Source organism: Aythya ferina (assembly GCF_964211825.1).
Source record: "Aythya ferina genome assembly, chromosome: 4".
Classification (NCBI taxonomy): domain Eukaryota; kingdom Metazoa; phylum Chordata; class Aves; order Anseriformes; family Anatidae; genus Aythya; species Aythya ferina.
In genome coordinates, this window is record NC_140300.1 from 2,451,449 (window position 1) to 2,472,110 (window position 20,662).

At 42.3% G+C, this 20,662-nt stretch overlaps 1 protein-coding gene across 2 annotated transcripts in view; it reads right to left on the reverse strand.

The window, feature by feature from the left end:
- ATRN (attractin) overlaps window positions 1–20,662 on the reverse strand; it is a 144,045-nt gene that overhangs the window by 60,030 nt on the left and 63,353 nt on the right. For both annotated transcript variants that reach the window (XM_084517162.1, XM_084517163.1), the window contains exons 15-24: window positions 19,769–19,950; window positions 17,352–17,568; window positions 15,901–16,086; window positions 13,419–13,652; window positions 12,551–12,688; window positions 6,818–6,911; window positions 5,879–5,931; window positions 4,167–4,261; window positions 3,535–3,613; window positions 2,977–3,134 (exon numbers count right to left, since the gene is read on the reverse strand). In XM_084517162.1, the coding sequence (XP_084373288.1) occupies window positions 2,977–3,134; window positions 3,535–3,613; window positions 4,167–4,261; window positions 5,879–5,931; window positions 6,818–6,911; window positions 12,551–12,688; window positions 13,419–13,652; window positions 15,901–16,086; window positions 17,352–17,568; window positions 19,769–19,950 (1,436 nt within the window). The remainder of the gene's footprint in view (window positions 1–2,976; window positions 3,135–3,534; window positions 3,614–4,166; window positions 4,262–5,878; window positions 5,932–6,817; window positions 6,912–12,550; window positions 12,689–13,418; window positions 13,653–15,900; window positions 16,087–17,351; window positions 17,569–19,768; window positions 19,951–20,662) is intronic.

The following is a 20,662-nucleotide window of genomic DNA, read 5'->3' on the forward strand; positions in this document are numbered from 1 at the left end:
TGACCTTTCAAAGAAACACAGAATAGTTTGGCTTGGAAGGGACCTCAGAGCCTCCCCAGCCCCATCCAGCCTGGCCTGGGGCACTGCCCTGGATGGGGCAGCCACAGCTCCTCAGGGCAGCCTGTCCTCGTAGCAAAGAAAGATATCCTCATTAACGACACAGACCCCAAAAAAAGAGTGCTAATCATACGCTCTGCTGACAAAGTTGAAGGGGATTAACAGTAAAAATATAGGAAAGAATAACACCGAAGGAAAAACTAGATGATCTTTAGGGCTGGCAATATTATCCAGTAACAGCAGCGGGATAACATTTTACGATGCTATTAGGGGCTGAGAAGAATGTTAGCTCTCAAGGCTGGGAGCTCATCAGTTGGCAAGCAAGGGTGTAAAAGAGCGGGGTATATTAGTCCATATTAAAATGAATAAGGGACTATTAATCACTGCAGCCACGAGAACGAGCAAAGCAAAATAGTGCCATAAAAGAACCTAGAAAGGTCCATAAAGGAGCCAGAAACACGGCTGTACAAGGAAACAGTGAGGCCTATCTATATACCCTTAAACAAGGCTGACCAAAAGTGTACAAGTGAGATGATCCACAGAAGCACAGAAGAGAAACAAATGAGGCAACTGAGCACTTGGATAACCTGTTTGAATGTGGGTTCCTCTTACTTAAGCCAACAAATCTGAAGGCTGAGAGAAGAGATGAGTTGTCTGAACACCTCCAGGGAAAGCAGCAGACCTCGCTGTCAAACAAGGAGACAAAGGGGACGTTCAGGCTTAGTGACCATGCCGGCGTTGGAAAAGCATGCAGAAATTCACTGTAAGTACAAGTAGGATGGACATTAGACTAAGCACAGGAAAGGTTAAGGGACAGGAATCAGTACGGTCCTTAAACACCTGCCAAGTTCTAACACCCAGCTTTGAACATGAAATAGCAAAGTAAATAATTCAGGGGAAGGTAGGTCCAGCACTGACTGTGGAAGGCCAACAGTCAGCACTGATATCAGTCAACGCACAACCTGTAAGTTATAAAATAAATTATGTATTTCTTCCTGACAGCTCTGATTACCAATTTGATGGAAGAGATGCCTGAAAATTTAAATAAATCATCGTGCAAGTGCCTGACTTTGTACACGGGACTTCACTTGCTCTACTGAGAGCTGCACTAATTGGAAAACCATGTGCCTGCCTCAGTGCTTGCTGCTTGTGTAGCCAATGACACAAACTTGAAGTTCTTGCAAATCCCTTCATGTCTAAAACTTAGGACTTGACAATGAACTAAGACTTTACAACTGGTAAAGCAGAAACCAGAGAATGATTACCAATAATGTAAGTGGTATTCCAAGAAACAAAATCTACCAACAATACAAAGTCTCCTAAGCGTTTAAAACCACTCTTTACCAGAAGGTAAAGGAGACATTCCACAAGTATTCCTAATGTTTTCAGAAAAGTTCAGGAAACACCTTGAAAAACATAGCCTACGGGCAATTTTCCAGGTAGACCTCATTTCTTTGCTCAATATGATAATAATGTGTATTATCTTTGTTGGAAGTGACCCCAACAGTGAGCTTCTGCACCACAAATGACTGAAATATCAAGTAAATCCTTGTGAAGTTGCCAGCTTTCATTTGGTAATTGGTTAGATTGGTTGAATAAGGGCGGAGATTGATTGATGCCTTTTTTTTTTGTGTAAAGAGACTTGGTCAAATGTGGGAATTCAAATTCATCAAATATATAGAGCCTCATTTGAGAGCTCTGTTCCAGACCCAGTAGTAGCTTTACCCTTCAAAGAGACCCTGTATCACTCTGAGTACACCGTGCGTTGATACTTGGATTAGCCCAGAGCAAGAAGGTGCCCAAGGCTGCTCTGAATTATTAGCTACAGCAGCAGTTGCAGAGTCTCTGTGATTGCAGCCTGTGATCTATGAGCATTTTCATGATCCACCAAGCTTCATCCACTGCTTCTGCAGCATTAGCATTATCATCAGACAGTCTGACACCGGAGGCAACGTGTGTGTTAACTGACTGCACCGAATTAAGGGAAAGAATGAACTCGATCTTATTCTGCAGGTACCACAGGTCTTTGGCAGCACAAGGAGAAAGAGGGATGGCACTCCAGCTGTGCCTTTAAAGAACAAGATGTTAAAAAGAGACACTGAGAACATTTGGGTATTCTCATTCTGGACTTGTTTTTTGGCTGAGTCTTTGCTCCTTTCTTCAGCGTCAAGATGTGCACCTTTAAAGCCAAAGCCCTGATGAGAACATAGCCCAGTTAATAGGCGAGCATCCCACTTGACTTCATAGCACATTTCCAGATCCACTGGGTTGAGTAACCCTTTCTCTGCTGCAGGATTACACTGAGAGCTGGTTTCGTTTTGTGAGAAACGATCTGCAGCCGATAACACAGGCTCAGGCAAGGATCTCAGTGAAGGAGCTCTTTTATTCATGATAGCAATGGTGGACATCCTGCAAGCAGGAGCCCACAGCAAAAGTATGTATCATAAGCTTATATTCCCTATTATCTGACGCTTAATTCCTCCCATTTTCTCATTGTCTGAGTACTACAGGTTCACAAACTACTCGATAGTACTTACGACTATAGCGTATAGGTACAATTTTATTTGACCAACATTTAACTTCTCCTTTTCCTTTTGGTTTTCCCTCCTCTCTTGTGACTAGAGGGCCTGTGGTTTTTTGGTTTTACTCATTTTGCAACTGCTTGCCTCGTTTTTCTTAGCCATCCTCCTTATTTTGGAACAGTAGGACCTTCCACTGTCCCATTATCAGCTTAATATTCCCCGCACTGTTATGCCTGCACAATTACTTTTGAATATGCAAGATTAGTGACATTTTCCACTGCAAAAACACAACTTGAATTCTCACAGTTTGGAGAACAAACAGATCGCTGAAATTGCCACATTGCTCAAGAGAAAAAACATACTTTTAAAGAATTTTATGCTTGGTAACAAATCCTACCTGTATTTTTATCGGCCAGGTGAAATTGCTGACGTAAACAAAGAAAGTGATGTTCGGATTGTTGCGGAAATCAAATTTCTCATTGGAGAAACTGTCCTTGTATTCTTTTATATTAGTTCTTGAAACAACTGGAATTTCCTCCCCAGCCTGCGTGCCAGCTGTTTTCAAATGTTAAGAAGTAACAAGAAAAGATGTTTCAATGCATATTTTAAGCGACAAATAAAAAGAGCTAATCATCCAGAATAATAATGCTATAAAATTAACCATTCATCTGAACATGACAACGTTAAGCCGCACCACGCTATCAAAATCACTGTATGCCAAAATATCATGTTCCTAAAAATTAAATTGGCTCTTCCACTGTTTCCAAAATACACCATTAAGATGGAAAAACGCAGTTCTTTTTAACATTTTCCTTCTGCCCCCAAGCCTAACATTAAAGGGCACTACGTAGCAAGTTCATAGGTAATGACAGACGTTTCCTCAATTAAATCTGCGTTTGTCAAAAACTGATAACTGAAGCAAGGTACCAAGCAACTTAGATCATGTTAATTTTACCTGCAAAACTTGTTGACCAAGTAATATTGAGGTTGAAATTTTTAGATGCATTGATAAACATGTCCAGGTCTCTGTTTTGCTAGGGGGAAAAAAAAGAATAAAAAATAATTTTTATGATAAGCAATTTTACTGTACTGTTTTCTAGCAAACCTTCACTGGCAAAAAATCTTGGAATTTGTTATTTACGTGAAGCAAATACATCAAGCATCATCACATTAAGCAAATGACAGCCTAGAAAACTATTTCCATTTTCTGAAAGCAGTATTCTCCTCCCCAAGGAAAGCATAATAAAGAACAAAACAAGTCATGTGCATAAAACAAGAAGAACAGATACACGAGGTATGTGTTGAACAGCAATCAAAACTAGAATTGCTCAGCAGTTGTTTAAACAACTGTAAAAAAATCAACTATGAAATAGTTGTTGGTTCCTATGAAATTTTACCATGAATATTTGAAATTTTGCCAAGCAAAGCTCAAAAATTTCTTGTTGCTTTGCAGAACTGGACACGCATGCTATGTTAAAAGACCACCTCTGGAGACTCACCATACTGTAAAACTCATCCTGTCCATGGCCAGGAAGAGACAAACATGTACCCAAAGGGTGATGTTTAAAGAGAAAGTAGAGAATTTACCTCTTCAGGTGTTGCTACAAAGTTGATTGCTGTGTAATAGCGATCATCCTCTTGAGAAAGGCTGAAGGTGAACTGATAGTCAATGAGAAGAGTATCTGAAAGGAATGAATAGAGAGAGTGACCCCAGGTCTTGGAGCAGAACAAACTTCTGCAAAGCGAGGCATACCATTACAGTACAGCACTCCTTGAGCACAACTAGGAGTCGCCACGCTGCTATGAATGAGTTCAACCTATGCACAATCCCACACAAAAGGGACACGCTCACCCTTTTGAAGTTAAGCCTAGAGGGCTCAACTGGAAGGAGCTTACCTTTTCCAGACAAGAGCCTCCAGTCCTAATCTGAATGACTGTTCATACACATAAGTTGAAAAAAACATGCCAAGACATTTCCTTTTTCCATACTGCAGTACCTCCACATTCTTATGGAATATTACTAAAATAAAATAGTCTGTATAATCCCCACTTAGAAGGGGATTAAATTCCATACCTGTTAAGGTTCTGTACAAGGAGGATGTCTACAGAGCAGCTGCTTGGTCACAATCCAGCTGCCATCCTGCTCTCCATCACATCATGCCCTGGCATGGCAGGACCACTGTTTGGTCTGCCAGTGTGTCCTGCTGCTCATGTCTGATTAGGTTTTGGGTATCACCTCTGGTAACTGACAGTGCACAACCAGCTTTGGGGATATGTCAGTATCCTTCCATTTCAGTATCCTTTTCTTAAAGCACAGTGTTCTGACCTGTACACAGTCCCAAAGCCATGCAGAGATATTCCAAGCAATAATAAATACGAAGCTATACAGCAGGTATTATTTTTCTCTTAATGCCCTCCCTTGTTGGGTTGACACGAGCCACACAAGCCTCTGATGTATACCCACAACTTTTATGAAGCACTACGAGAGAAATTTCCAAAGAAGAAAATCGAATGAGACTGAAATTGTATAGCACAAGGTTGTTCTTGCGAGAGTTGTAAATTTCTTTTCCCCCTTTTTGTCCACTTTACCAGCAGTGCTATTAGCACCAATGAGGTGGGTCATCCTTGCAAATAGATTATCATGAGATGTCATCGGTGTCCTTGCTTCGCTACGCAAGCAGACTTGAAATTTGTTAAATAAAGCACATTGCCAGTTTCTGCGTTTCACAAAAATACTATCGGAGACTTGTACCTTTATGTAATTTAAGATTATATCTGTCCATGCTTGCCAATGTGCTGATTGCTAGTATTTGCAAATAGAAGCTGGAGAGTTTCCATTAAGTACTCTGAATCTTGGCAATGTGTCTTTTGAGTTGCATGGCAATCCAACTGTTCATTTCAGAGGAAACATGGCGATTTTGAAGCCTTACCCATTCTAACGTCGAATGAAATTCAAAAAATAGCTAGCAAAAATTCTAAAAACATGCCTTGATTTTTACTTACTTAGGTATATATTGCAAAGTGTTTTCCAGAAAACCAGATTTCATTTCAAGGTCATGGGGAAAAAAAATCCAAAACTTTATTCTGAAAGTTCCAATTGCGACAAAGACAAGAAGAGTATCAAGAAGAGCTGGTTTTCTTTAAACAAAACCTTAGTCAAAGTTGAAGTTCTCAAGAAGTATTTTCTAGTCCTATCCTTAATCCCTTGCATTTTAAACTGATTTGAGGCAACTGAATTTTAAATGTATTTCCAACATCATACATTTGTTATCTACAAACAAAATCCCAGCTATACTCACAGTAACATGTTCCTTTAAGCGGATTTCCCTGATATCTGTTTTCAACTTCACACCTAAAGAAAATAAATATTTTTAATTAATTTTTTCAGATCTGTTTATTCCCAGCCACTAAAAATCAAAAACCACCACCTGTTCCAATACAGTACTCAACTAAAAATAAAAAATGCAGGTCTGAGCTGTACTGAGTTTCTTAAGAAATTACGTAAATCTCCAAGATCCCTGCAAAACAAACTATAATGCCATTAAAATAAAATACAAAATTATGGAAATTAACTTTTGCATCCACTTAGAGGGTATTTAACAGTTCTTCACAGTGGATGGAATTGGATTGCAACAGTCAAAACCTAAAGTTTCCATTTACATTTATGTCCATTTTAGGATCTAGTCCTATAAATGTTTACTTATGTGAGTAACGCTTCAAAAATAAACCTGGCAATGAAATTATTTGAAATGAAAGTATTTCCACTAACATGACATTAAAAGCATTTCTGTTATGTTACAGAGAAACCTCCAGCAAATTTGCTGCTCTGAAATAGCTCTATTAAAATGTTTGAATGTCGAAGTCTTATTTCAGATATATTTATATTCCCCTAGAACAGAGGCTGAAAACCTACCAGTTAAAAAGTAACTAGGATAAAGTGAGGGCTTAAAACAAAATGGGGTGCTTAGTTTGGGGGGCAGGGGCATTATTTTTCACCCCATCCATCCTGCATGACAGTTGAAACGTTCTCAAAATAGAAACCTTTGGGAAATCATTTTGTTCATGTTCTCCCCCCAGGGGAAGCACGGCTGGCTGCACAGTCAATGAAGTTAGTCAACTGTCAGCAGGCAGAGATGAGCAGAGACATCATAAATACAGTCATTAAAAAAATGTAAGGGGTTCCACGCCAGTATGTGCGTGGCCTTTCGATTTCAGCTAACAAAGTGAAAGGGACTCACAGTTGACACTCGTCTCCTTTGATTCCCTTGGTGGTGCAGAAACATTTCCCCGTGTTTGTGTTGCAGACAGACGCGTGGCCGTTGCACTTGCAAGCTGTTGAGCAGAGGGGGGGAAAAAAAAGGAAGCAATGTTGAACGAAGCAAGAGAAACAGATTGGAAAGCAATTAAGTCCTTCAGATGCCAAACTGCGATACATCAGCAATTAAAGTGTACATGGAAACTCTACTGGTCCTCTGGTTGCTTTGTGATACTAAAGGCTGCTAAAAATAGAACCGTGTGTCAGCACAGAGGGAGTGCAGGTTGCAGGACTGATGTTTTGTATGAAATCACGATCCAACTGGGCTTTTTTTTTTAGAGTCAAAAATCTACCTTCCTCTCGTGTTGCTAGATAGCACTAGGGATATCGTAACTGGTAAGGAAAAGGTAATATTTGGAATAGTTTGGGGCTTGCTAGCACATTTCACTCAAACTCAAAACTCTTGAGAGAAAACTGTGATCGCTATTTTTTGTAAGTAAAGCAAAGCTCCTGGTGCCTTTAGGGCTGTTTCTAGAAATAAACAGGCCTTTGAGAGAGTACTGTCATCAAAGGAAGAGCATCTGCAGTGTAAAACCTTTGGTGCTGAGAACACGATGTCCATGCTGAACGCACTTTGTGTGTGCCCCAGCACACTTTAGAAATACTTTTAGCCTGGTCTCACAAGCTGGATGCCCCCTGGTCGTGGATAAAGTAAATCAGACATCAGCAGGCTCATGGCATGCCCAGAACAGACCAGCTCCACGTACTCTGCAACTGCTTGAGATATGACCCCAAGTGTGGCAATGGGGGCGTTCGGGAGATTTGCTTCAAGAGAGTGCTCCCGATTCAAATTAAAATGCTAATGCTGCCACGCTTCGAGACCTTTACGCATGAGGAAGTAGTGGAGGCACATAAAAAAACAAAACAAGACAAAGTTGTCTTTGAGGTAATCTTGACTCTAATTAGAATAATGGCTGGAAGAACTTCCAGGCGGTAGGTGCCTTTCAGCAGCTGTTCCGTCAATGATCTGGAAGACGCGTTCATCTGGAGCTGGGCATGGAGGAGCACGCGACGTGAAAAGGGAAAGAATCACAGAATCACAGAATTGTAGGGGTTGGAAAGGACCTCAGGAGACCATCACGTCCAACCCCCCTGCCAAAGCAGTTCCCTAGAGCAGGCTGCCCAGGTAGGTGTCCAGACAGGCCTTGAATATCTCCAGAGAAGGAGACCCCACAACCTCCCTGGGCAGCCTGTCCCAGTGCTCCGTCACCCTCACCATGAAGAAGTTCTTTCACGTGTTGGTGCAGAACTGCCTGGGCTCCATCTTGTGGCCACTGCCCCTCGTCCTGTCTCCACAAACCACTGAGAAGAGGTTGGCCAAACCCCTCTGTCTCCCTCATACGATACTTGTAAGCATTGATAAGATCCCCTCTCAGTCTTCTCTTCTCCAGGCTGAACAGCCCCAGGTCTCTCAGACTTTCCTCACAGGAAGATGCTCCAGGCCCCGTGTCATCTTTGTGGCCCTCTGCTGGCCTCTTTCCAGGAGATCCCTGTCCTTGTTGTACCAGGGAGCCCAGAACATTCAGAGTCTGTGAAGAGGAGATCCCTCAGTGCTCGCTGGAAAGAGAATGCTTAAAGGCTGGTGTCTCCTCATTCAGAAACAGGGAGATGAGTCATAATATCCTAGGATAGTTTGGGTTGGAAGGGACCCTAAAACCCACCTAATTCCAGCCCCTGCCCCCAGCCCCATCCAGCCTGGCCTTGGGCACTGCTAGGAATGGGGCAGCCACAGCTCCTTGGGGCAGCCTGGACAGGGCCTCACTGCCCTCATAGCAAAAAAATTCTTCCTAATATCTAATCCTAACCTACCTTTTCTTGATTTTGAACCATTTCAAGGTATGTGCCAGAATATTCCCCATCCTGAATATTCCGGCCCACCTTGGACCTTATTTTATGAATCCTTTTGATGCCTTCTTTGTGTCGGCATGCAACGGGAGCTCTGTTATATCAGAGATGCTTAATTGTGCTTCTCAGATGTGGATGAGTGGTTTCCTAGCAGCAACACGGAACAAAGTATGAAGAAGCATAAAGGGCTATTGTGGAAACAAGTAGATGGAACGGAGATTTGACAAAATAATTGTATTCTGTAAACCAAACACACTTCTCATTAGCGGCACTAAAAAACTAATCCTTAATACTATTGAGCATGCCTTGTACTTCCTTCTGCTTTGAAACACGTAAGCAGAAATTTGTTTGAATGTTCAACATGCATGCACACAATGATAAAGAGAAATTTCACGTTCCATGTTGTTTAGATGCAGATCACTGTATCTAGAGCACTAATGCTTGGACCTTCCTCGCTCTGCTCTTCAGCCACGTGTTTATTGAGAAGATTTAGCACTCAAACATCTCTATTTAAAGCAACGACCTTATTTACCCATTTTCCTATGAGCCCCATTACTGGAGATCATTTGCTGAAGGAGTGGAACATGCAGAGGGAATGTTCTCATGGCTATGGGGTTTGGAAAGAAATTATTAACAAATGCTAAAAACCCTCAGTGGAGTCTAAAAGCTTCCCCCCAGAATCTGATGCTAGAGCAGAAAGCCACGATAACTGAAAAATGGCTTTTTGACTGGGACTCATGGAAAGAACCTCAACGATGAAGCAGAATCAGCCCGCAGCGAGTCTCCTTCCACCTCCTTCACAAACCAGGGGTCACGGATTTGTAGAGACAACAAAGAGGATCACCTCTCCTCCTCCTGTGTTTGTGCTGGGCCAGCACCCTGAGGGCAGCACCCACCTGCCTGGCACCACGCTTCCATGCCGAGTGCTTCAAGCTGTCCTCCAGGCAGCCCTGGGGGACAAGACAGCCCCGTGCCACCAGCAAACGACCCACGGGGGCGTTGAGCAGCGCTGCCGCAGCAGCGATCTGATTCCAGGCAGAGCAGCGCCTTCCCTTCTCTTGCAAATAACTCCCTTATCTACCACTAGCATATTTTCGCGGGGAACTTTAATCAGAAAATTCAAAAAAAAAATAAATAAAAATCCTGAATGCGGAGAAAGCACCTTGCAGCTATTTTTACATTTGATGTGCTGCATTTCCTGCCCTTCCTGATTAACACCGCTCCGCGTCGGGCACTTCCTAAAAGCGGCTGCTGAGCAGCAATTTACCTGCCATTTAGTTGTTATCTGCCTGGCTCCACAAACACCAATGCCTGTGATGATACGCAAACAATTCTTCCAGAGGTGACTGCAGTTTGTTCAAAACTCTTAAATACAAGCGAGACAGCAAAGTTCAGCTGCCCTGGTGGCACAGAGCAGCAGGAAAAGGCATTTTATTGCATGCAGTCTGTCCTTCCTTCTCCTCCCGGGCTTGCCAAGTGCATTAGCATGCCTTCAAGCTCTGCTCAGCTTTGCCTGTTTGAAAGGTGCTGCTGTCCCTGTAACTGTCACTAAACCTCCTAACATCTCATCTGAACTGGAAATACCAAAACACCCACGTTTCGCCAGTATGGGATATTTATTTTGAGGATATTTACGATCCCCGTGTTGCTGGGGCCACTGGGTTGGTGCTGCAGATCTGCACAAGTGTGCAAAAGCACAGATGCTTGTACATCAGGGTGCAGTGTACCAAGAGCTGTCTGCAGCACAGATATGACCATGGGCTTTCAAACACAGCAGCACACAACACTGCACATACACGTCCAAGAAGAGTGGGATCAGCACATCACTGATGGGAAAGGAAGGAGACACCATGGCTTTGAGGAGAGAAAAAGCAGTTTGCTTTGCTGCCCATCAGCTGATCCTCATCTGAAGCATTTCCCTCTGGAATCCTCTTCACGAAGCATAGAAATTACCCATCTCCAGCAGTCACTCCGGCTGCATCAGATAGGATGATCTCCTCTCGCTTTCCCTTTTCCGATCCATGTCGGTCTTTCTGCCCGCCTTCCTGCCTCCCTCGGTCTTCAGCCATCCCAGTAAATAGCATTAAATCACAGCAAATTAAAAACCTGGGCCCAAAGCACTTGAGAGCAAAGCACTTTTGACATGAGCTACTGGTTTCATCAGATAGAGAATGAATGCTGTTCCACAGTCTCTCAACACATTTTCTAATTTCTTTTTCAGGCACCCGGATGACTTTAGTCTATCATTCGTTATCTCAACAACAAACTATTTTTGGACAATCCTCATATGAAAGAGTCCAAAGTAACTTACTCTTGAATTTCCACACGCATAGAAAAGCAACAAATATGAAAAGGCACATTGTGATCCAACGATTAAACCTGAATGCTCGGAGTAGGATTTGATATTTTCTCCTGCCAACTCCGTCTCAATGTATTCATTCCCGCACTTCAAATTATCTTCATGCAAAATGAGTTTAAGAATATCAGCAGTATTTAATCTTGCAGATAATGTTCTGAAATAAAGTGTCAAAGATGCACCTTTTCCTTTGTAGCTGTGTCATTGTGCTGTCATAAATTCATACCCCAGGTACGCCAACACCCTTTCCTCTACACAGGGCACCCCTGCCCCTCTGCTACTCATCCAGAGCACAGCCAGGAAAGCAATCCTGAATCAGTGCACTGAGGGGTTCTTCCTCATAGCCTCAAACATCACCCACTTGTTCTTGCTTTAGCAAGCAGGACACACGTGCTCCAGCTGCTGACTCCCACCTTGATCTTGCGGTAAACATATTAGATGAATTTCCAAATATTTTCTTCCTGGATCACCTCCATGCTTGGAAGGAGCAACTCCAAGCCTTCAATCTCCTGTTATTATTGACCTTCATTATTCTTCCAGGATGCATACAAACCACCAGCACTCATGTCACAGAAGCACTGTTACTGCTCTCACACCACACAATGTTATTTCTGGTCTACCTTTCCCATCGTTGTGTCTAATTGCAATCACTCCACCTAACTACATGTATATTCCACTAAAGCTCTTTAGAGCAAGAACCATTTTCCCTTACGTCTGCTTATCACCTATCACAGCTGGATGCTGGTTTAAAACTGGTGTCTCCGTGCGACAATGCTACAAAATTTGCAGCAATTCTGAACAATATTGCAATGTTCAAGGACAAAACTCCAAATCTGACATGTTTATTTCTCCATATTACCAAAGAGAACTTCATGGGTCCTTCAGGAAATAATTCTTTCTGTTTTGTTGACTGGATGTTACACAATTGAAAAAGTACTTTGTGTCAAAGAGACCCAAAGCTCTTTGCAAACTTAAAATTCAATTTTACAAGGGATCACCTAATCCTCAACTGAAACCCAGCCAACCCCTCCGTGAAATATGGCAATCCTTTTATGAAGCAGACATCTATGGTAATAAATGCACAAGACATTAACCAAATGTAATAGAATGCAGAATTTAGATAAGCAGAAATTTGTCCAAGACGTTGGGATTAACACTGTTCCTTTTCAAAACAGGACTGTCAAACACTAAAGCCAACCCATTTCTCAGCGTGGTCATTTGAAGTTTACAAAAGAGGGTAAAAATCATCTTAATCTTGCGCAGCGCAAGTCAAAGAATTTCATCAAGCAATTTCTGTATCTTTGATTTGAAGAAGCAAGGATTGTGCCTTGCTCGCAGGAAAGAAAAAATGTATTATCAGGCTATAATTTCGGTGAAGATAGTAGAGGAACGAGTGAAGAGCAGAAAACCAAACATTAAAGACTCCCGCAGGGGAAGACTTAAGGCGTCACTTACGCTGACACGTTCCTCCGTTAGTAGGATCGCCATAGTAGCCAGAGATGCAAGTTTCACAGTGCTTGCCAGTCGTCAGATTTTCACACTTCTCACAGATGCTTTCATTTACACACTTACTGTGCCCGTTACACTGGCAGGCTGAAGAAAACAGAGAAGGATGAGTATTTGTGCTCAAGTACAGCATGTCACATAGCACCTCAGAAGTCTGTGCTCCAGAGAGGCTGACTGAAACCACTTCGTACAACTTCCAAAGATGCTCTTGCAGTCTTGCTACAGATACGTGAAATCAAAGAGAAGTGTGCACAGAAAACTTGAAATTTAAAGCAACACACAGTAAACTAAGCTCCAAACAACTACGTGAATATTGGACAGACTGGTCTGGAAACAGCAGGTGGGATAGATAGATATACAAGGAGGAATGGGGAAGAGAGGTTTTAGCAGCATTTGAGTAATTTTAATTCTATACATTTAGTGTCAAACATTTTATTTCAGCGTCTCCCTAAGCATTACTAACAGTTATCCAACTTTCAGGGAAAGAACAACCTTTTCTTTTTAAGAACCCCAAAAGCAAGTAAGTAAATAAAAGTTAAAAATCTCAATTAAGGTTTGAAGAAATAAAAAAATTGCACTAGAATAATGCATGGATTAGGGAAAAACCTAGCTAAATCTTCACAAAGCAAATCTCTAGAGCTTACTTTACCTTACAACTCCTTGCATCTCCAAATGTGTTATTTCTTATGTGTCTTCCAAGCTCTTTTTCTCCCCCCACGTGGGAACACAAACATCACTGCCACCTTATGAAGCCGCTCACCTCGCATTTAACTTTTGCTACCAGTTTTGTTTGACCAGTTAAAACTTACACACTCACCCGGACACTGAATAAAGGACCAATTGTACTTGTTCTCCGCAGGACACATGCTGATATTAAGGACAGGCTCCAAGCTGTGTTTCCCTGTGGCAGACGGGGTTGGCATCTTGACGGGCCCTCGATAGGAGCCTTCAATGCATTTGCCCTTGCCGGTGTTGCTGGGGTCGGTACACCACCCACAGCCCGGCTGCTCCAAACAGTGAGCGCACGTGCAGTAGCCTGAACAGTTCTCAGCTGTAAAAACAAACATCAAATTGTGTCATAAATCGCTGTCTTAAAACACAGCAGAACGATTCACGTATCTTCTGTGACCTCAAGTATTTCTCTCCCCAAAGCCTGTGAATATTTTTTCAGGTACTCACAGCAAGAAGTGTATCTGTTCATTTCTATCAGCATATTTATTCTAGAATCTAAGATAACTACAAAGATTGAACCAATCAGCGACTTATGAAACAATGCAATACATACATAAGGTTTTTCTAACCAGTACAACCCACTAAAACCAGAGCTGAACGTTCCCACCTACAAAACATCTCTGCTTGATCCACAATGGGCCGGACTATAAAGGAGCTATCCGGAAGCAAAGACTAAAAAAAAGTTGGTTTACTTGTTTTGAATATCTTTTTACCATGCATTTTAAATCATGCGCTACAATTTCAAGTCTTTAGCCAAACCAGAAAGCACAGAGTAGAAATAGAGAACACAATTTAGGGTGCTCAGAGGGCCACGTGCAAATCTGCAATCAACTGAATCGGGGAAAATGCACTGCTGCCATTTCCCTGCTCCTTTCTCAAGTGGGATTGTATTTCAGGGATGACAAATTTTGTATGTATGCAGAAGTTTTTCTACTCCTTTCCAATTATCTTAAAAGATATGTAATGTCCAAGGGTCCCAGGGTGTGGGCGCAGGCAGGGCTCCCCCATCCCTATCAGGGGCCCCCCAGCAGATTCTGTGTTCCAAGGAGCAGAATTTCTATCTTGTTTGACAATATTTGCTTTTAAAAATAAACAAGCAAAAAAAACCACAGTAGTAGAAAAACATTTTTTCCCGTTATTTCAGCCTACTCTCCTCCAACTTTTGACCTCTGGCAGCATGGGAAGTTTACGCTCTCATCTTCAGGAGTCACTTGAAACTAATTTTCTCCATCTCTTGTTTTGCAACACTCTAACCAGGCTTATTCTCAGCAGCTTCCAAAAGTTCATGGAGCAACTACAGCAGCTCAGAGTGCCCAGCACCCCTCCTGTGAAGCACACACACTCTGCTGCCCCGAGAACCCCGGCTGTCCTGCCTCCTCTGCCCACACATGGCTCCTGAAGAATTCAACATAAATTAATTAAACAAAAATGTCCAGCCACGTTTTAAATTTCTAGGCTATTTTCCTCCCGGTGTGAAAACAGAAAGCAATAAATCTTTTACAATTTCCTCACCTCTATCTAAAAAGAGAAAAAAAAACCAGCACATTTATTGAAAATAAAAAATCCCTACTGTGGGATATTCATTGACAAAACTTCAGAGTAAAACACTCGTGTAAACCATAATTTGGATTTGATGAGCTGATATTAAATTAACATGGCTCAACATACGAATAAAAGAGATACAGAAGATATGCAAGAATAAGCTAATCATACGAAATTATGTAGCAGCTTTAATTTGAAGGCTAGGGATTCAAATAATGAAGCAAGTTCATCTCCCTCTGAAAAGAAAAAGTTGAGATTTCATCGTCTCGGTTGAAACTCTAGACTATCTGCCATTTAGCTGAACTGACAGTCCCTGTAATCAGGACCCAATTCTCTTTAACTCTTCACATGACACAGAGGATACTGCAAGACGGAGCTGCACACTCCAAGCTCTTGGGGTCATGGAGTTGTTAGTTTTGAAGAATCCTCTGAATACAACCGTGCAGGATAATGGATCTGCAGGACTCTGCCAGCAAACATCTACAAACACAAGACTTCTGCACACCTGCTAAGATCACAGAATCACAGAACTGTAGGGGTTAGAAGGGACCTCAAGAGACCATTGGGTCCAACCCCCCTGCCAAAGCAGTTCCCTAAAGCAGGTTGCCCAGGTAGGCGTCCAGACAGGCCTTGAATATCTCCAGAGAAGGAGACCCCACAACCTCCCTGGGCAGCCTGTCCCAGCGCTCCGTCACCCTCACCGTGAAGCAGTTCTTTCCCACGTTGGTGCAGAACTGCCTGGGCTCCATCTTGTGGCCATTGCCCCTCGTCCTGTCCCCACAAACCACTGAGAAGAGGTTGGCCAAATCCCTCTGTCTCCCTCATACAATACTTGTAAACATTGATGAGATCCCCTTCAGTCTTCTCTTCTCCAGGCTGAACAGCCCCAGGTCTCTCTCTCAGCCTTTCCTCACAGGGAAGATGCTCCAGGCCCCGTACCATCTTTGTGGCCCTCCGCTGGCCTCTTTCCAATAGATCCCTGCCTTTTTTGTACCGGGAAAGAAGATGCAGAAGCAATTACTCACGCGGACAGCTGCTCATGGTGTACCACTCCATGCACTGCCCGTAGGGGAAGGAGGCCACGTAGGCGTTGGAGTCCACGCACTGCTTCATGTTGCTGCACCACATGCACTCGGAGCTGCCGCTCGTGCACTCCCCGCACATGGTGCGCAGGGCACAGGGCGTGCGGCACTGCTTGGCGCTGTGGTTAGCTGCGGGCAGGAGGGTGAGAGTCAGCTTTTGCCAAGAAAGAAACAGGTAACGAGCCCCTAGGAAGGTTATTCAGACTGAAATGTAGTGCAGTATCATGGGTTTGAAACATTTTATTTGTAAATATGGGAAATGCACTAAGCCCTGTAACATCATTTCTCTTATTATGCTTTTAAGGTGGACAGAAAACACATTAAATGGTATTATAAATGTGAACTTTATATTTCTGTAGGTTTGTTGATATGGTCCTTCACCATTTTCTCATCTAAAGTGCTGGGAATCGTTGAATTATGAAACTTTGAGAAGACTTCCAGGGATGGAGACTCCACCATCTCCCTGGGCAGCCCATTCCAGTGTTTGATGGGAGAAACTCCACTTTTTAAATTAACACACTGGGATGTGTTTTAAGTTATTTGATCAGTTACACACATAAAATGAGTACCGAAAGCAAAACCAAGCCAGGAATTTATGGTGTGAGCCAGTGCTTTATCATCGGTTTTAAGTGACTGTTCTCAGGCCATAAAAACTAGTCAAAGCTTAAAACAATATAAAATACGCTAAGATAAAGACAAAATATTGAGTTAGGACTCCACACTCATGATCTGCACCCTGCACTTCCAGAAAGAACAATTTAAAGTGGTGCAGCTCACTTACAAATGTTACGTAATCAGCCAACTTTCTTAAAATTTAAAAAATCATTAATTGGTGTTCAGAAATAATCAACTATCATGTAGAGTTAACAGACCAAGCCATTTTTATAAAGATATGTGGTTCCAACAAAGCTAGAAGACTTTTCCCAAAAGCAAATAGTTTCTTTTTCAAAGTTCTCATATCTCCAAAGTGTCTTGCCCAATTAATTTCAAACTTTGATAAAATCCTCCTCTGGCTATGGAGCATGGCAGGGGAGGAAGGGGAATTCAATTGGAAAGTAGCTTTTATTTATTTATTTTTAAACAGTAGATTGCTCCATACCATAATTAACCTAAATGTCACATTCAGGTATGCGGTGTAGAGAAAAATAATTAAACTCTAGTGTACTTTAAGCATTTTAGAGTTAACACGGTAAGTGTGGAGCTATTTATAAAATGTCCAATTTTGTTTGAAATACCTACACGAGACATTTTTTCAGAACCACTTTTCTTTGGCAAAGTCACGAAGCAGCCAGCTGTAAACATAACGGATGGGATCCTGTTTACTCTTTAGGAAATATAAACACCTATCAGTCAACCTGCCCACCACGAGACAGAGTAGCTGGAGCTATTGTTACCTGCCCTTTCGCAGACGCTGCCGTTGACTTCGTTGATACACGTTGCTGCCTTCAGTCCGTGCTGCAAAGGCTCAGCTAAATAACCACAAAATCCAGCGTCGCTCGGTTCATCAGGGAGCCACTGGAGCAGGGTGTTTGTGAAGGGAGACATGTCCTCCCAGCACCAATACGACACGTTGATTTTCCTCAGTCCAACCCACGGAGTCAACGTTTTGGACTAGAAATAAAGCAGAATGGTAGATTTAATACACAGCTTTATTAGCTTTGGTATTAAAAGAAAATAAGCATCACCATATAATGCTCTTAAGTAACTTTGACAGGTTTGGTGTTGCAAAAACATATTACAGTAATATGTTGCTCTGTAGCATTTAATTCAGATGGCACTGAGATGGAGAAATTCTTCTGAAAACACCGTTTTTTTTTTATTTTTTAAACTACATTTCTACTTATCTCTACCAGGAGAGGCACAGGTCAAACATTCACACCAGCTAACTAAGAAATTAACTGCAAGTCGCTCTTTATATGTTTATGACTCTTATAAATGGCTAGATACTTCAAAAAATGCTGGATCTACTTTGACAGGAGGAAGAAATCTAGCAGTTGCCTACATAATTCAACTAATACACTATACTTTTTCTACAGCTTGCTAGGAGAGCTCTGCTGTTTGTTTGTGTGTATATACGGGGGTGGAGGAGGAAAGAAGAGAGAGAGAGCAGGTCAAATCCAAATGAGTGCTGCTCCACTGGCAAAAACAAAAACAAAAAAACACCTCGGTGCAAAAAAAAACTCTAACACAACTATTTCCACTGGCAATTTATTTTTTGGCACAGGTTTATTTTGGGGAGAGGCATTTTAACTGTATAGGTACAATATGTTATTTTCCTGTTCCCAATCTTTTCTCCAGCAAAGCGCTTCGGTGGCACAGCTGTCCCAGGAAGGCTTCAGACCCTGCATCTTCCCTCGCTGCCATATAACAGCCACCTACTTCCAAGGGATTTTATGCACTCTTAAGGCTTAGAACCACAGCTCCTAACAGCAAGAGTTACAGCACCACGTACCAACATGTTTTCCTCTTTTTACAGAGCTTATTTCAAAAAGAAGGAACTGTGAGGCACAGCATCCCCCAGCACGGCACCGTGGGGCCCAAGATCAAACACCAGACATGGGCTGGCCTTTCAGCAAAGGCATTTCCCCCCCTTGCAAACACTTAATACTATCAGCTAAAATGGGCTAATAGTTTGCTTCGATTTCTAGGGCTCACATTTAAAGGATATTGTAGAGGAAAAAAAAAAATGTACATGAATTTGTTTGTTGTTTCCTCTAGAGTGAAGGTTGAAGCACCGTTATGGAAAGGTTGACACGTGTCTTTAGGAATTTACACTACACTTAACTGTTCCTGGAGCTGTTAAGAGCCACATACTTTTGCAATATTTGGCTTTCTGTCTTAACAAAAGGTTTAACAAACCACCCTGAGTGAGTTGTCCCTTACCTTTTATTGGCTAAAATGAAGCCCCTCCAAAACCCTGTAATTGTCGAAGCACCACTTTAAAATCACAAAGGGGATCAAGGCAGAAAACGCTCTTGTTTTGAAAGGGCAATATTTCTCTTCAATACTTAAGCATGTTCTTCTCTGAAAAGTACCAATCCTAACTGCCTCCAGACTCATTTTTCCCCAAATACAACTTTTCCTGACTGCCAGCCCTGAGACCCCAGAGGAGGCACTCTGACACGCTGTCAAGCCATAGCAGCTTTGCAGCTCAAAGCAGGCTTTCAGCGAAGCCACACGGCATCCTTCTTTGCTAGGGCTTTAGCACCACCTACACAACCTGCCCTGAATGCCTCTGCTCTTCCGCAAGTGACTGGAAAAAAAAAATATTTATTTTACTGCTGCATGAGGAGGGACAGATTCCAATACACTTCTCGCTCAGACAGGAAAGCACCTGCCACTAAATCAAACATAAATAACTCCGAATAAGCCAAGCAGGTCTGCAGAGTAAGAAGCTGACATTTTAAACAGTGCTTTCCTGAACGGAATAAATAACTTTAAATGCTTTACTTTAAACACCTCTGGTGTCCCCAAAGGGACCTTTATTTATAAAATGTTGTGTACATGTCACAGGAGAACCGCTCACACTCCTGTTGCAGTCATGTATCCCACAAGAGAAATGTGCACGTGATTTCATTACGGAAAGCACTACCTCTGAGGCAGCGTGTATGTTTGTATTTATCTTTCCCATTTACATTCTCTACAATTTCTCTTCAGAAACACCCATAGGGTATGTTGAATTTCAAAAGAAAAATCAGTCCTTTTCAGTTAAGAGGCATGTCTGCTCTGCACAGAGCATACAATACCACAGCAAGGTCTCTTCCACAGTCAGAGCTTAATTACTCAGAGGACATAAAAGAGAAGCACTCACCGAAGACTGCATCTTCTGCAGCTCCTTTAGAACAAATTCTACCTTTTTCTGGGTCGTGAGAGAAGCCAGCGAAGCACCATTGGACCTGCAGGAGAGCTTGGCATGATCGTAGTTCTCCTTCGCGTTCGTAATTTTCAAGCAGGAATTGCTAACCAAATGCCAGTTTGTTCCACAGATATTTTCTGGGGGGGGGGAAAAAAACAAAAAGGAAGTAAAACCAAGGTGCAAGTGGCCTTTTCAACATTAGAAGTGGTGAAAGAGCTCTTCCACCAAAGCCTACAGCCCCATTCAAAACCAGCACGACTCATTGGCATGCTCAAAGCCATCTATGTACAAATCCCACAGAGAAGAAAGCTCCTTAGGGGAGCTGAAGTGTGACATTAGCACTTGGTTATCTGCAGTAGGTAGTCAAAGCACTTACTTCAACATCAAACAGTAAAATCATTTCAGAAGAAAAACAAATCCTGCTGTTGGTTAAAGCCATTTGTTCACTCACAGTTGTAAGGATACCTTTCAGCAGAAGAGGGTGGTTGTGCTAATTCTGTCCTCAGCACCAAACTTCCAACATCAATCCCCATTTAATCTTGCCCACTACAGAAAAAATCCTTAAGCTCCGTGGTACTTTCCCCCCACACTCATACCTACACTTATGAGAAGCACAATGGACATTTTCCACGTGAATTTCTGTAGAGCTGATGTCTAGCTCCAAAGTCTTGCTTTAGATTTATCTAACAGATTGAAAAGCTCTCGAGTGTGTTTCTTTCAGATGGGCTTTTTACCCCTTCTTCTTCTCTACGAGAAATTAAACACACCAAGCTCTTCACCTGTCTCATTAGGAGATGTTTTTCTTGCTCTCATGGCTCTCCTCTGAAGCCTCTTCATTTAGTCACTCTC